At 45.1% G+C, this 15594-nt stretch overlaps 1 protein-coding gene across 5 annotated transcripts in view; it reads right to left on the reverse strand.

Moving 5' to 3' along the window:
• KANK1 (KN motif and ankyrin repeat domains 1) overlaps nt 1-15594 on the reverse strand; it is a 59962-nt gene that overhangs the window by 24051 nt on the left and 20317 nt on the right. For 3 of the 5 annotated variants that reach the window (XM_060102254.1, XM_060102255.1, XM_060102250.1), the window contains exon 2: nt 1180-3849. In XM_060102254.1, coding sequence (XP_059958237.1) covers nt 1180-3849 — 2670 coding nt within the window. Of the gene's footprint in view, nt 1-1179; nt 3850-5478; nt 5567-15594 lie in introns of those variants that run through there. The other 2 variants (XM_060102252.1, XM_060102253.1) reach the window with 2 other exon arrangements.

The following is a 15594-nucleotide window of genomic DNA, read 5'->3' on the forward strand; positions in this document are numbered from 1 at the left end:
GTGCGCCACAACTACTAAGCCTGCGCTCTAGAGCCCGTGAGCCACAACTACTGAAGCCCACATGCCACAACTACTGAAGCCCGCACACCTAGAGTCCATGCTGCGCAACAAGAGAAGCCACCGCTGCTCCGGTCCGGGAGGATCCCACATGCCGCAGAGCGGCTGAGCCTGTGAGCCATGGCCGCTGAGCCTGCGCGTCCGGAGCCTGTGCTCCGCAGCGGGAGAGGCCACAACAGTGAGAGGCCCACGTACCACAAAAAAAAAAAAAAGAGAAGCCACCGCAACTAGAGAAAGCCCACACACAGCAATGAAGATCCAATGCAGCCAAAAGTAAATAAATAAATTTATTTTTAAGAAAAGAAAAAAGAAAAGCCAGGGTGAGCAGGAATCCCAATGAATAAGGAAAAATATGAGAAAGACAAAAATGTAAGCACCTAACAAAATGAACAGTGGGAAAGGCCTCCCTTGTCTCAGGGTTCTGGCTCAGGGGCTCCTTGTCAGAGAGGCCTTCCTGGACCATGCCATCTCCAGCTGCCCTCACCTCTCCGCCACCACTCACAGTTTCTCTAAGTGGAGTTCCTTCCTTCATAGCACGTATCACCTCCTGACATATTTAAGTATATTGTTTATTGCCTGTGCCCCCAACTGGAAATGTAAGCACCATGAAAACAAGAGCCTATACCTATGTTTGAAACAAAGCAGGTACTTAATCATTATTTGTTGAACTGATACATGAATTAATGGAATCTCTCTCCCCTCATAAAAAGTTTTAATTAAAAACACTTCATACCAGTATTTTTTCATTGATCATACACTGGTAATTGTGGTTACAAACAGGGCAGGACTTTTTTTCAGGCCATACTGTATAAAATGAGCCAGTAAATAACTGAAAGACACCTATCAAACCAGCAGCCCCCGAAGACAGCCCCTAAGCCAGCCAACACTAGTATGCTTTTCTTCTTCTAGCCTTAATGAAACTATCAGATAATGAGAATCAGCAGACCTGCTTATGGATTTAGATTCTTGGTTTTCATTCTACCCGTTACCATTCTGAAGCTTTCTCCATGGTTCCAAAAAATGGCTCCGCCAGGCAAAAAAAAAAAAAAAAAATCCCTACCTCCTGGATTTCCACCGTCCCCATCCTTTCTCACTCCCAGGACCTTCAGGAGCACCACCTACCTGTGACCTTACCCAGGCTGGTTTTCAGGAAGTCAGGCCTCAGCTCTTCAGCGCTTGCAGACTTCACGACAGAGTTGATTGACGATAAGGCATTGATGAGCTGGGAGTTGAGGGAGCCGATCTGTGAGTGAGGTTCCCCAAAAGCTTCTGCCAGTTCACTGTAGTTCTCAGCCAGCAGCGCCTGCTGCTCTGCCAGCAGCTTCTGGACACGTTCAATGTAGTGATCCAAGCCTGTCACCATTTCGGACGGAGCCTGGGGCTGGGGGCTCTCCACGAACTCTCCTACAGGCTCATCCCCAACCCCTACACTCCTCCGGCTGCCTGCTGGCCCCACCGTCAACTGGGGAGGACCACAAGCTATGGTCCTCATTTTCAGACCAACCAGATAGTTGTCGTTAATACTGATCTGCCCCACGCCTGACTCTTTGGTCTTCACAGAGGATGGCCTGTCAAACCCAGAGGTGCCAGAGAGCACCGTTCCAACTCCGACGGACCGCATCTTAGCGGAGCTGACGTCCTTGACGCGGCCTTCTCCGACCGCCACGGTCCGCATCTCCACAGTCCGGGTGCTGGTGTGCTTGTCCGTGGTGCTGAGGGAAGTGTTGGTGCAGGACTCTGTGAGGGTGGCTGTCTCGGTGTTGGTGAACTGGGACACCTGTTCTAGAACCGTGCTGCTGTGCCGGCTCGTGGTTCGAGGCACTGCCATGACGGCAGCTTCTACCTGGCTGACGGCCTCCGTGTTCACGCCCCGGGAGGTGCGCTCCCTTGGGGAGCAGACGGTCACATCAACAGAGCAATCTCCGCAGCCGATGGAGCGGACTTCTTTGAGATTCAGGTTGGTCTTGAGGAGCGTCAGGTCGTTCACAGACTCCTCCGTGTTGCTGCCTGTTTCACAGACGCTGATGTCCACACCCACGCTCTTGTCACACGTCTCCACGGACCGCCCAGTACATCGGTCATGCATTTCCACACTTTCCTTAACAATCCACCAATTCATGGGCAGCTCAGGCCCCACCCCTTTATCCTCACGATCGGGCTGGCAGGAGATGCCTACGCTATTTGCCTGCACGCAGGTCCCGACACAGGTGTCAACCACGTCCACGTGACTGCCAGCTATTTGGTCTCTTGTGGGTACCACTGCCTCCACCACCTTGCTGAAAACAAGCGGCTGGGCCATCATGGCTTTGTCAACTTTTTTTCTCGAGCCAGCAGCTTGCAGCTCTTGCTTGAGTTTAGTCATCTCCCGGTCATGGGTGGTTTCTTTAAGCTGTACTTCCAGGCGATAGATCTTTTCCTTTAAGGCTTCTATGGTCTGCTGTTGCAGCTCAATTTCTTTGTCGGCTTCAGTAGTCACTCCAAGCATGGCTTCTGTCACGCTGACCCCAGAATTCCTCGTCTCAGTGACTGTGCCTACGGCAACATCCTTACAGGACCCGGTGCCCCTGTGGCGCACGACAATGCTGTCCATGTTCTCATCAGCACCCACAGCCACAGACTGGCACTCTCGAGGCCGACACTCCCCGTTCTCCCTGAGCACTGAGGCGGCCTCACAGCTGCCGTCCTGGATCTTCCGCTCCAGGGCCTGCATGTCTGCTGTGAGCTGCCGGAATTCCTTTACCCTCTGGGTGCTCCGCTCCGCGCCCTCCATTTCTCCCTCCTCATAGTCAATGTATAATTCCCCGCCGCTTCTCCGGGTCCGGGAGAGGTGTTCCAGCTGGGATGCGTTCCCAGCACTGTAGGACCTCTTTCTCACACCACAGACGTCGTCCTGGGGTGCAGCTCTGTGGTTTTTCAGCTGTGAAGCCAACTGCCTTTTCTCCTCTTGCAAGACAGAGATCTTTACCTGGAGCACAGGGATGGTTCGCACCTGCTCTTCTAGCTCCTTCAGGCGTTTCAGGGCAATGGCCATCTGCTCACGGATGTGCTGCAGGTGCATGGGGCTCACGTTGGTCACCGGAGTGGAGATCCCTGAGCTCAGAGGGCTGTGGCGGATGGAACTCCCCATGGAAGAAGTGGTGGCAGCAGCTGGGGCATAGCCACCATAATCCCCGTTGCCTTGGTATCCATTCTGATGCTGCTGCATGGCAGGATTGTGGTTTCCAGAACCCATAAATGAGGAGAGGGAGCTTGTGGAGCCCATGCCTCCAAAACTGGCCAGCCTGGGCCTTCGGAACTCACCAGGTGCCACCTGCATGGTGACTCTCTCCTGTTCGAGTCTTCTCCGGGTCTCCATCAGTGTCTTGGTGACATGAAGGTTGTGCTTTGGGAGTTGCGGGGATGGTGGTGGCAGCTGTCGGCTTTCCGGGATGGTAAGAAAAGTGGGTGAAGTCTCCAGAGGGGCAGGTGGCCTTGGGATTGGAGTTGATGTAACTTCACTTTGGGCTAGGAGGAAGTTGGGGCACTGCTTGTTGTCATCACTGTTGGAGGATGAGAGGGATTCAGTGGAAGTCCACACACCTTGATGACTAGGTGTGGCCCTGGTTTCTGGGCATGGCACAGATGGCTTCCGCCTCTTCTGGATGTTCACTTTCTTGATGGTGTTTCCTTTCTGTATGTCATCTACGTATTTGAGGAAATCTAAGTCTAGTTGATAACCATAGGGGGTCTCCACAAAATAAGGACCTTTTTGTCCCCTGTCATGATCTCCATTCAGAACATCATCTGCTTTTCCTAAGACAGAAAGAAGAGAATGTTATAATGCCATGTAATACTCATAATGGTAAAAACTAACATTTGTTGTATGTTGCAGTGTGGTAAGCTAGTATGATTTAAGAGTTGACAAATCTATGTTCTAACCCTGAATCTACAGCTCAACAACTGGGTGAGAGAGTTAACAAACTTCTCAGAACTTCAGTTTCCCCCTGAGTAAAAATGCAAACAAGTATTTAAATCATAAGGTTGTTAAAAGAATGTAATGAGAAAATGATTTTTAAGATCCAGGCACACAGTAAGTCCTTACTAAATACTTGATTTTTTTAAAAAAAGAATGCATTAAAAAGACTGGAAAGCATTTTCAAGTTGATCATTTCTTTTGCCGTCTACAGTCCCTCTGAAGTATAGACAGCAGTCATTATGTCTCCTATTTTATAAAGTGTACTCTGAGGCACAAAAAAGTGAGAAGTCTTAAAGTAACAGACCAAGTCAGTTCAGATCCAGGAAGCCTGGACCTGAGTTCTCCCACCTACTGCTCTTTCGCAGACCGTACAGCCTTTCTAACTGGTGGCCAGCGTACCCCAGTGCCTGACCACCCCCACCAGGTCACAATTTGCCTTGACACCTTCCTTGCAGAGAAAGCGGGGACACAGGGGACACTGAGTGATTAACTCCAGCAGCATTGGGGTAAGAACAGTTGGAGGATAGACTTCACCTATGTTGTGTGTCTTCCCATTTAAAAACAAAACCAAACCCTATCGCACCAGAGGAAACGTTTTTTCCTCTTTGACTTCTTTTGGACAAAACATTCACTATTCGAAGAATACCTTGTTTTGCACTTGTGATGGATCCAAACAGATGCAAAGGAGAATGAAAATAAGGGCAAACCTATACTCCAAACACTGGATCGTGTGGCATTTGATAAATGCTACTTCTGGCTAAACCATTTAGAAAAGGAAACAGGAATCTTTCAAGGCACAGACCTTGCTGCTGACCTGAGCTATGCATTTCAAACTGAAAACCAAGGCCATTTTTGTTTAAATTGCAGGATTAAGTAATGTGTTTTCCTAGAGTCATAGTAACAAGATCTGCATTTGAGAGCTATGGGAAGGATCCCAAAGTGATGAGTAAAAATGCAAGCCATCTGTACCCCTGCCCCTATCCTTGGGTGTAAAAGCCCACCTAACTGCTTGTCAAGGTCCAGATACTTCCAGCAGTTTGGATTGCTGGCCTGTCCTTCCCACCCTTGACAGTGCTGAATGTGACACCCGACAGTGTGAAAGCTCTGAGTAAACCTTTTACCTCCACTCCCCCTCTTCCCTCTGAAACGCTGGAAAGAAAAGTACATAAAAGAAAACTGCCAAGAAGAGGAATAAAAAGGTTATGTTCTCTTCGTGTCCCCATTTAAAAACAACATTAAATTGTTCTAGCTGTTAGAATCTGGCCATTAGATTTCAGTTTTAAACCACGTGGAAAAAGGATTCTATTTGAAAGAGGTGCTCAACACCAATCATTTTCTAGCCTAAGGAAGTGTAAGCTGATGAGGAGCTCTGCGCCCGGAAACTTGGGCTCAGGCTAACAGAACGTGTCTTCTTTCCTTTTTAACTCCACAAGGACAACATGCTCACTCAAAGTATGCAGCCAGACCTGTTTCCAGTGCTGTCTGAAATTCCATCAGCCAAGAAAAACGGCAGGATTGGGTGTCAGACAGATCTCACGGCACGCGCTGATTCTAAAGTGGGCCGGCCTAGACCCTCCCGGCCGGGTGCTCCCCGCTGCCGCCCGCCCCGCTCCCGGGCCGGCGGGGGCTGCGCCCCGGGGGAGGCCCCGTCGCCCGCCCGCTGGCCGCACACCTACCGGGCGCCCGCTGCGCTCCCGCCGGCCCGCCGCCCGCACTCCAGCTCGGGGGCCCAAGCTCTCCACTCCGTCAGCGCAGGAGGGTGGACACTGGGGGAACTCGGCCCGGCGGGCCGGGCGCACATGCCATAGGCCGGGTCCTCACCAATGAGGTCGCAGCGGCTCGCCGACCCCACCCCCGGGCGCCCTCAGCTACTCGGCGGCCCCCGCTTTCTGAATGCAAACAGGAAGCCCGGAGCTTTTGAAAACGTGTGTTCTTCTGGCCAGTTTTGCCAGGAGTCGAAAGAAAGCCGCCAGTTTCAATGTCTCCACAGAGAGGCTCTGTCTTTGCCGCCCAGGTCCCTTCTTCATGAAAGAGTGTGTGTTCTGGTGTGGAAACTGGCGGCCTCGGCCCTGGGCCACCTGAGGAAGCCGGAGGCACAATGGGCCCCACTGTTCTCTGTGGGTTCCGAAAGCACCCGCCGCGGCATGGGTTCCAGAGCGGGCGGGCGGAAACCTTCCCAGCGCTCGGCTCAGGACAGGGATCAAGGAGTTATCCTTTAACAGTAATCTCCACTGTGCTTTTGCCACGAGTGAAGGTTTCTTAGAAAATAAAATAAATAAAATAACTTTTTAAAAACCATTTTGCTTGTTAAAAAAAATCACTATGCTGTACACCTATATATAATATTGTACACTACTGTAATATTGTAAAGCAATTATACTACAAAAAAAAGGAACACGATGAGGAATACAAAAAAATGTTATGTACGGACCATCTAAAGAAAAAAAAAGTCACTCATATCTCACCATCTAGTGGCAATTGTTAGTATTTTGGTATAGCGCTTAGGTATTTCTGTGTATGTCTTAACATCGTTAATTTTCCCACTTAGGCATTTTCATTAGGAAAGGTTAATTTTCATTGATTTCTCCTCAGAAAAAAATTTTTTTAATGCACTAACGTCAGGATTAAAAAAAAAAAAGCACGTCCCATTTTTCAGCAAAATTCAACTGGCCCATCTTTAGTTATTTCTGAAGTTCACAAAAGGCACAGGTCATGCTGAATTATCCCTAAATGAACTTTGGACTTCTAAATCTGGGATTCAGGAGAGGTTAGAATTTAACCATGTTAAGCTTGATCAGACTGTTCTAAGGACTTGTAATCCAAATTTCATTCTCCAGCAACTAAAAAGCAAGATGTATTCTCAAGGTGTCATTTTTCCAAACAGTTGTCCATGGTACAAATTATTCTACCATTAAATAAAGACACCTAGTGTCATGATTACTTTATCTTCTGCTTTCTAGTGTACCTTTACATACATTAACACAAATACAGCACTTATATGCCCTGATTGATTTACCAACTTTTTCATATATGTTTGTCTTGTCTCTCAGTACTAGACTGTAAGTATCTTGAGAGCAACAAATATAATTTTTAAAAGTTCTTTCTTTGCTCTCCCTTCCAACCACACACATGAATTAACAAGATGCTGGGGACTAAGATGTTTTATAATGTTTACTGAAGGAATAACTGCATATACAGTGTAGCAGAGAACCTTGAAAAACATCTAAATACTCTGTAGTCTGAAGTTGCTTGTTCTATATTAGTGTTAAGGACATTTCTTACATGATGCTGTTTCAGTGACTATCTTTAGGTTGTGGAATCATGGTGATTTTAACGTTGTTCTTTATGTTTTTACAAATTTTTACAACACATAGGTATTTATCTTTTTAAAAAAATATGATGACAAGAAGTCACTGTTTTGAAGCAAGAGGAATGTATTGAAATAAACTCCAGGAAAGCTCATTTGACAGAGGGATGTATGGGGCAGCCATAGCAAAGATAACTAGATGTTCCTCAGTATGTGTTACCTCGTTCTTCTACACTAATAGGACTCTCTTTGTTTAGTTGGTCAAATATAAACACTGTATTTCCCTAGCCTCCTTTGCTGTTAGTATGGCCATAAGCAGATATGTCACGTAGCAACTCCCAAAAGCCTCCCCTAAAAGACACAGGAATTGTTCTTTGACAGCCTTTCTCTTTGTTCCTTCCTCCATCCTGTGGCCTGGAATGCAGATGTGATGACTGGAACAATAGCACTGCTATCATGGACTATGAGATCATACTTAGGGATGGAGGAACAAGGTGCTAGAAGGAACCTGGGTCTCTAAGAGCTTTGTGGATCAGAGCACTACACTACTCCCGGAAAGCCTACCTCTACACATTTATGTGAAAGATAAACTTTTATTTTGTTTAGCTATTGTTTGTTTGGGGTCTCTGTTACTTAGAGCTAAACTGAACTCTAATGGATACAGTACTCTCTCCTCAGTGTCTTCTCCCGCTCACAAAAGAAAAAAAAAAAAAATTAAGACCAGATCTTGAAAAGAAAAATGTTTAACGATAAATTGGGGGAGATGTTACATTAAAACATTTTCATCACAAAAAAATTGATAAATTCAAGAATAATTAAGGATGTGTAAAAACAGCAGTTAAAAAAAAATCTCTGAATGGGTTATAAAGGAGACTCTTAACTTCCTAAAAAGCCTTTTTGGACTAACAGAGCTATGCCTGCTTATACAAAGCCAAAAACCACTGGCTGTTATCTGCAACTGGAATCCGGAAAGTAACAGCTTCTAACAAAATAGTCTGGAATCAGAGGGCTGTCCCTGGTGTTTACAAGAATTTTCTGAATGTCTGGAAATCCAGTGGTAGAGACTGCTCCTGGCACCACCTCTACCTTCATTATATAGCATTTATTGAAAGCTTAATTGGGTGCAGAAAATGGTCCTCTTCAATGGAAAGAGGAAGAGGAAGGATTTATAAGAAATAAAATGAGGTACGGTCTAGCTGTGAGATAAATGCCAAACACCCTAAACATAACACTAAGTTAGGTCAATTACAAAGGTATATTATCAACAAGCACAATCTGATGATATTTGAATAAATGATCAAAACAGAATGGAGTTAAGCAGGAGATGAGTTCTGAAGACAAGGTAAGTGATAGAGTAAAATGGAAAGACAGGTAGGTGGTGGAGAAGAGCCAGGCAGAGCCTGTTAGTGCAGCTCAAGGAAAGACGAGGCTGGAAGAGAGGGGGATGACCAAGTACAGAAGAGGACACCACACCGGGTCCTGGAGCAGGGGAATCTCGTCCATTTAGTCACTGACAGACTGCATACCAGGCCCTGTGCTAGGGGGCCAAAAGGCTCAGCAAGGATTGTCTTCATAGCTGTGTGTGGATTAAACTGAGATAGGGAAAGAGATTAAATTCAAGGGGACCAGTTAAAATGTTATAGTACCCAAGCGTGACGTGAGGACCAAATAAAAAATGATTCATATATTTAACTTATATTTATAAGCAATATTGATTAAAAAAAACAATTTTGGTAACACCTCTCTCTCTTATTACTATTTTCCAGGTACTATTATTGTAGGAGCTGGGCACACAGTGTGAACAAAGGAGACAAGGCCCCTGTTCTTACAAGGCTCACAGTCTAGTGGGAGGGGGGTAGTGCATAGAAAAATAAATAAATAAAAGGCAAGGCAGAAGTGAAGCAAAGAGGCGGAACCACCAGAATTTATACCTGTGTACCAGGCTAAGTGGATAGGCTTCTAACAGTGGTCCACCTGGCTTCTCAGGTTGCCATCATCTCTGGGTCGACCAGCTTCCTAGACACCAAGGGTCAGAGTCCCTCTTCCCTCTTCTCTGCCCCAACCCAGTTTGGACAGTTAGCAATTTGGGGTAACCAAACACCAAATGTGATAGCACTAACTAGAGACAACTCCCCAAGTCCAGACCAAATTCCCATGGGTTCAGAGAAAAGCTAAAATCAACAAACTGATGGTAATTCTACTCTTTATTTATATGTTTGCTACCTGTAAAACTAGTGCTCTGTGACAAGGCAAGTGTATAGACCCAAGAACAATTTGAAATCGTTCTTGCAATTTTTCTGCATTAACAAAGTGCAATGGAGATATGGATATTTCAAAAGTCATTTCATTCAGATTCATAAAGCATTATATGGTTTTAACTTTTCAAGGAAACTAAACTTAATATCCAAATATTTGGTTTGGGAAGACATAAAAAGTAATGTAGTGGCCAGGAGGTAGAAGATTAGAAGAACCTAGTCTGGGAGTACTAACCTGATAGTGGTGTTTCTCAACTGGGGGTGATTTTGCCCCCAGGGGATATTTAGCAAATTCTGGAGACATTTTTGCTTGCCACAACTAGAAGAAGTGGTGCTACTGGCATCTAGTAGGTAGATGCCAGGAATGCTGCTAAACATCCTACAATGCTCAGGAGGGTCCTACCTTTCCCAACGAAGAATTATCCAGTCCAAAATGTCAATACAATCGGCCCTCTTTATCTGTGGAACCCACAGATACAGAGGGTCAACTGTACTACGACATTTTATACAAGGGACTTGAGCATCCACGGATTTTGGTATCCCTGAGGGGTCCTAGAATCAATCCCCTGTGGATACTGAGTGCAGACTGTGGTGTTGAGGCTGAGAATGCCTATGCTAAAGACAGTGAGCATAGTAAAAATTCACATATAGCAATTGAGAATTTGGCCATGTAAGCTGCGGTCTCCAAGTCTTCCTTTTCTCAGTGGGACCACACCATCATGCTTAAGTGACAGGGTAATAAAAATGCCATTTTTGAGCCAGAAACCACTAAATACTTCTCTACATACACTATCACAGTGAGCCATTCTTTCCTATGAGCAAAAAACACTGGAGGTTTCTGAAATAATGTGTCCCGGTGAACTTTTAAATGGACAAAACTTTGATATTATTACTCTATCTATTAACTAGGATACAATGACTTCTTTGTTCTGGTTTTACTGCTGCAAACTCTAGGCCCAATTACTGACTAATGGTGCCGTGAAAAATAATTGCACCTATGTGCCAAGACTTCCACACACTCTTTATGTGTTTTTCTTCACCAGATAGTCTACCTGACTATTGAAACTGAAGAACTCTGCTAATTCCCATTACCGTATTGTCCCCTCTCACATGAACCATGAAGTTTTTGCCCTAAGAGCTGAGTCAATCCCCTAGAAGCACATAATTAAACATAGATCCCCACACTTAAAAGCAGCAGAGTGTAAGCATCCTGCTGTCTGAAGCAGTCAAAAAGATTCAACATCAGCTAAGGCTGAGAGGCAGGAAAGAAAAGCAGTAGGATCAACTTAGAGATGAACTTTAAGAGAGAGAAGTTCTCATGAAGTTAATCACTCAGAGTATGAAAGTAATTGAGCTAGCAAATCAACTTTTCCCGGCATGGAGCAGGGGATGAAGAAGACAGTGAAGTGGAACAGGTCCTTCTGGACAGGTTTAACTGGAAAGCTCTCCTGATGACACTGTCAGCCTTAAGACTGAGTCCCAAGGAGCTTCTCGTACCAAATCTATTGAGAAATACCATTTGTTAGAGAACACACAAAGAAAAGGATAACAATGTAAGTGTTCCTCATTGTTTTCCAAGAATGTACGGCAGGATCTTCCCTGGTGGCGCAGTGGTTGAGAGTCCGCCTGCCGATGCAGGGGACACGGGTTCGTGCCCTGGTCCCGGAAGATCCCACATGCTGTGGAGCGGCTGGGCCCGTGAGCCATGGCCGCTGAGCCTGCGCGTCCGGAGCCCTTGCTCCGCAGCGGGAGAGGCCACAACAGTGAGAGGCCCGCATACCGAGAAAATAAACAAACAAACAAAAAAGAATGTATGGCAGATGAGACTTTCTCTTGCTTTTTCATTTACCAAAGAATTATTTTTTTTATATCTGCTCTTTTCCCCTCCTAGCTAACAAATCCATCCAATCATTCATTCGAATGATGAGCACCTATTAGATGTTAGAGCCTGTTCTATAAAGCCTGAATCCCTGTTCCATGGAGTTTATATTACCTACCTGATTTCACCTAGACTTCTTTTCAGGTTGCAGCTGTTTTAAACAGCTACCCAAATGCTTCGTTCAAATAAAATGACAACATGAAGAAAAGCAAAGTGCATGCCAGAGTTCATGCGAAATACCAGGCCAACTGACACGTCATACGTAGCATAACTCAATTTTACAGGCTTGGTTTGTTTACGTGGCTAAGTTATAATGTGGTTTTTTTCTCATATCCGAAACTCTTCATAACTCCTTCTGGCTTCTCTCCCTAAATAGTTAGATTTCCTCTCACAGATGATCTTATCTCTGCTTTTGTAACCTGTCCCCACAGACATTAACCTGCACATTCTTCCATTGTCTCCGTCACTGCTCCTCTTCATACTGGTCCCACATTCCAGGTCTACCTGTTCCCACACCTCAGAGAGGGAATGTGACCTAGGGAAGATGCAACTGTCAGACTGAAAGATGGATTTATTCTTTCATTCAGTAAGTATTTATTACGAACCTACCATGTGGCAAACACTGCTAGGGGCAAATCAAAATGGACAGAGAGCCGACCTGGGTAGAACTTGTGAACTCTAGGAGACAGACAAAGGATGCATATATAAAAGCAACTGTGATAAGTGCTGTGAGAGTAAAAGACAGGATTCTGCTAGGGCAGAGCAGGGATCCCACCTGAGCTGAGCTCAGGGAGTGTTCTGCCAGGGTGCTGTATTTGAGGGGTCCACTGGGCTAAGGGCGGGTGGGTGTTTGGCAGGGAGACTGGGATGGCAGAAATTCTAGGCAGAGAAAACAGCATATGTGAAACCTGCCACTTTCAGGAACTGAAAAGAGTTTTGCATGATAAAGAAAACACGAACCGAGGCAGAGAAGGGACCAAGCCCCAATCACACAGGGCCCTGGGAGTCAGGTCTGTGGTTCTCAGGTGCATCAGGTAGCTGTTGAAGGGTCTAAACACGGGAGTGAAATGATGAGATTTGCATCTTAGCAAGGCTGATCTGGCTAGATGCTGGAGTATGTATTAAAATTCTCTTCGGCTGCCTCCATTAGGTTTTCCATGGACTGTTCAAGTCCCTGTGAGGTTTTCTTGTGGTATCACAAATTCCTTTGCACTGTGTGAGTTTTATTTACTCAACTAGATAAGTGCTAGCCATAGTGTTAAAACCACCAGAACTTAGAGCCTGCCTGCATTTGGCGGCAGCCTGTGGTCCACATCTTCCCCCCTAAACTATTCAAGAGGAAACTGAGAAGGCCTGACAAATCTCAGCTCCTCTGGGCAGAGCTAGAGACGGGGATCAGTCCTTGTACTCACCTCTAGGGCTCTATCTATGACCTCATTCTGCTAATAAAAAAGAAAATATTTTTCTTTAAACCAATGGATGACTCACTGCAGAGAAAAATGATGGGATTTCCTTTTGAGAAGTATGATACATCTAATCTGGGAGGAACAGGGGTGGCATGAGTGAGGGCAGGAAGAAAGGAGAGAGGATATTTTAGGGAATGCAGGCTCTGATTTAGCATGTTGAGATGCAGAGCACAAACTTGCTCCATATTTGAAACTAGAATGAGCACCGCAGGGACTGAAAATCTCTGTGTAGCAAAGACAACGTTGACCCTGGCAGCCAGCAAGTGTCTTCGTGGAGGAGAGAGGGAAGGATGGGTGGCAAGCTATTGCCAACCCATAGTGCTCCCAGCCCCAGCCCCTACTTCTCTGCCCACGCTGACCAGGGCCTGAGTTACCCAAGGGAAGGATAAAGACAAAGGAGAGGGTCTGGGAGAATGTAAGCAATACACTCTGAAAATTCAAGACTTCTACCTACTACATGGACCCTGACAAGCTGAACTTCAGGTCGGCTTGCCTCTAGTCACCTGAGTGCTCTGTGTGCCTGCCTGACAAGGATCTTGCTGCAGCTGACCCCTATTGCCTGAGGTGCATACAACCCTTAGAACTCAGATAACAGGTGCTACCTACTAGTTATTAACCTCAAGTGTCAGCACACATCAGATGAGCTATTTAAAAACAGTGTCAGGGGTCTAGTTGGCTCCAAAACTCTCTTAGGTTCCACTGTCCAAACCTGGGATAATTTGGGCATCAAAATAATATGATTAATGATAGTAGCAGATTTCAATCCACTGAATAAATCAGGTATCTGGGAGTCCATAATGCTATAAGAAATATATAATAGAGTGCCAATTTATAGTTCAATAAATAAAGAATCATGGAAACAGAAAATCACCACTTAACAACGATTATTAACAGTAGCTGACTCAGGCAGGAATCATCAACGGCTGCTAAGTCTAGGGTGTAGAGATTTCCTACTGAAGAACAGGATATTGGTGTGGCCTCAGAATGCCTCCCACAAAATACGTGTCAATCACAAAGAGAAACATGGTGATGGTATGGTGCAGAGCACTGACCAAGAACGACACGGACCCGGTGATCAAGGCTACCAACACGTGCCCCTGAGGCCATGTTCTGAGAAGAACACAGTTTCATTTCTGTTGGGTTTCCGCTCGGAAGGCATGCCTGAATCTGGAAATGTTGATGGATCCTACCTGAAAGACATCCTACAGAAGGACAGGTCTCTCTTTTTTTTTAGGCTGCGCCATGTGGCTTGTAGGATCTTAGTTCCCTGACCAGGGATCGAACCTAGGCCACTGGCAATTGAAGCACAGAGTCCTCATCACTGGACCGCCAGGGAATTCCCAGGTCTCTATTTTTATTTTATTTATTTTTTAAATAGATCTTTATTGGATTATAATTGCTTCACAATACTGTGTTAGTTTCTGTAGTACACCAAAGTGAATCAGCCATATGCATACATATGTCTCCATATCCCTTCCCTCTTTTTTTTTTAACATCTTTATTGGAGTATAATTGCTTTACAATGGTGTGTTAGTTTCTGCTTTATAACAAAGTGAATCAGTTATATATATACATATGTTCCCATATCTCTTCCCTCTTGCATCTCCCTCCCTCCCACCCTCCATATCCCACCCCTCTAGGTGGTTACAAAGCACTGAGCTGATCTCCCTGTGCTATGCAGCTCCTTCCCACTAGCTATCTATTTTATGTTTGGTAGTGTATATATGTCCATGCCATTCTCTCACTTTTTCACAGCTTACCCTTCTCCCTCCCCATATCCTCAAGTCCATTCTCTAGTAGGTCTGTGTCTTTATTCCTATCTTACCCCTAGGTACTTCATCATCTTTTTTCTTTTTCTTACATTCCATATATATGTGTTAGCATACGGTATTTGTTTTTCTCCTTCTGACTTACTTCACTCTGTATGACAGACTCTAGGTCCATCCACCTCACTACAAATAACTCAATTTCGTTTCTTTTTATGGCTGAGTAATATTCCACTGTATGTATGTGCCACATCTTCTTTATCCATTCATCTGTCGATGGACACTTAGGTTGCTTCCATGTCCTGGCTATTGTAAACAGAGCTGCAATGAACATTGTGGTACATGACTCTTTATGAATTACGGTTTTCTCAGGGTATATGCCCAGTAGTGGTATTGCTGGGTCATATGGTAGTTCTATTTTTAGTTTTTTAAGGAACCTCCATACTGTTCTCCATAGTGGCTGTATCAATTTACATTCCCACTAACAGTGCAAGAGGGTTCCCTTTTCTCCATACCCTCTCCAGCATTTATTGTTTCTAGATTTTTTGATGATGGCCATTCTGACCAGTATGAGTTGATATCTCATTGTAATTTTGATTTGCATTTCTCTAATGATTAATGATGTTGAGCATTCTTTCATGTGTTTGTTGGCAATCTGTATATCTTCTTTGGAAGAAATGTCTATTTAGGTCTTCTGCCCATTTTTGGATTGGGTTGTTTGTCTTTTTGTTACTGAGTTGCATGAGCTGCTTGTAAATTTTGGAGATTAATCCTTTGTCAGTTGCTTCATTTGCAAATATTTTCTCCCGTTCATACACCATGATCAAGTTGGGTTTATTCCAAGTTGGGTAATTCCTTTATTGCAAGGATTCTCCCATTCATACACCATGATCAAGTTGGGTTTATACC

The sequence above is a fragment of the Mesoplodon densirostris genome, chromosome 6 (genome assembly GCF_025265405.1).
Source record: "Mesoplodon densirostris isolate mMesDen1 chromosome 6, mMesDen1 primary haplotype, whole genome shotgun sequence".
Lineage (NCBI taxonomy): Eukaryota > Metazoa > Chordata > Mammalia > Artiodactyla > Ziphiidae > Mesoplodon > Mesoplodon densirostris.